This window comes from Alligator sinensis, unplaced genomic scaffold (assembly GCF_000455745.1).
Source record: "Alligator sinensis unplaced genomic scaffold, ASM45574v1 scaffold707_1, whole genome shotgun sequence".
NCBI classification, from domain to species: domain Eukaryota; kingdom Metazoa; phylum Chordata; order Crocodylia; family Alligatoridae; genus Alligator; species Alligator sinensis.
Genome location: NW_005842065.1, coordinates 531,444 through 532,054, shown reverse-complemented (window position 1 = coordinate 532,054; position 611 = coordinate 531,444). Strand labels below are relative to the sequence as shown.

General features: G+C 64.2%; 1 protein-coding gene across 7 annotated transcripts in view; it reads right to left on the bottom strand.

The window, feature by feature from the left end:
* The window catches only part of LOC102383543 (phospholipid phosphatase 3-like), a 7,657-nt gene that overhangs the window by 6,567 nt on the left and 479 nt on the right, over window positions 1-611 (bottom strand). For all 7 annotated transcript variants that reach the window (XM_006023351.2, XM_006023350.2, XM_025203960.1 and 4 more), the window contains exon 2: window positions 158-401. In XM_006023351.2, the coding sequence (XP_006023413.1) occupies window positions 158-332 (175 nt within the window). In that variant the 5' untranslated portion in view covers window positions 333-401. The remainder of the gene's footprint in view (window positions 1-157; window positions 402-611) is intronic.

Genomic DNA, 611 nt, shown 5'->3' with positions numbered 1-611 from the left:
CCCTTCCCTCCCCCCCCATGATGTCTGGGTCCGCCAACATCTTCCTGCCCCCATATCACCCTGTCCCAGGCCTGAACCCACCTTTCTGTTCTGTGTGGCCACCCACATTCCCCTCCAGAAGCAGCTGCAGTCCAGCCCCTGCTGCACCCACACTCACCCATGAGTAGACATGCAATGTCCAGGGCCACCAGCGTCTTCCTGGGCCTCCAGCCCAGCCCAGGGCACTGGTCTATTTGGGTGCTGGGGCCCCGCACCGTCACCTGCAGCTCCCGGGGGGCCGGGCTCCAGGGACTGGGTGAGGGGGGATGGAAGCCGCCTTCCCCCGTGTGCATGGCAAGGGGGGTTAGGAGTGTGTGGGGGTCTCAGGTCCTCCTAGGTTCCTCTGGGTTGGGGATGAGGGGCTGTGGGGAACAGAAAGGATGAGGTTGGAGGGGGCAGATCCATGGGAGGCATTGATATGGGCCACCCCGCTCCCTTTCCAACACTGGGAGAGGACCCAGGTGTCCAGGCGTCCAGGCTCCCAGGCCCCCATCCCAACTAGAACCTGGGGATGAAATCTGGGTGCCCTGACTCCCAGATGCCCCTCCCCCAGCTCTAAGCCAGGAGACCAC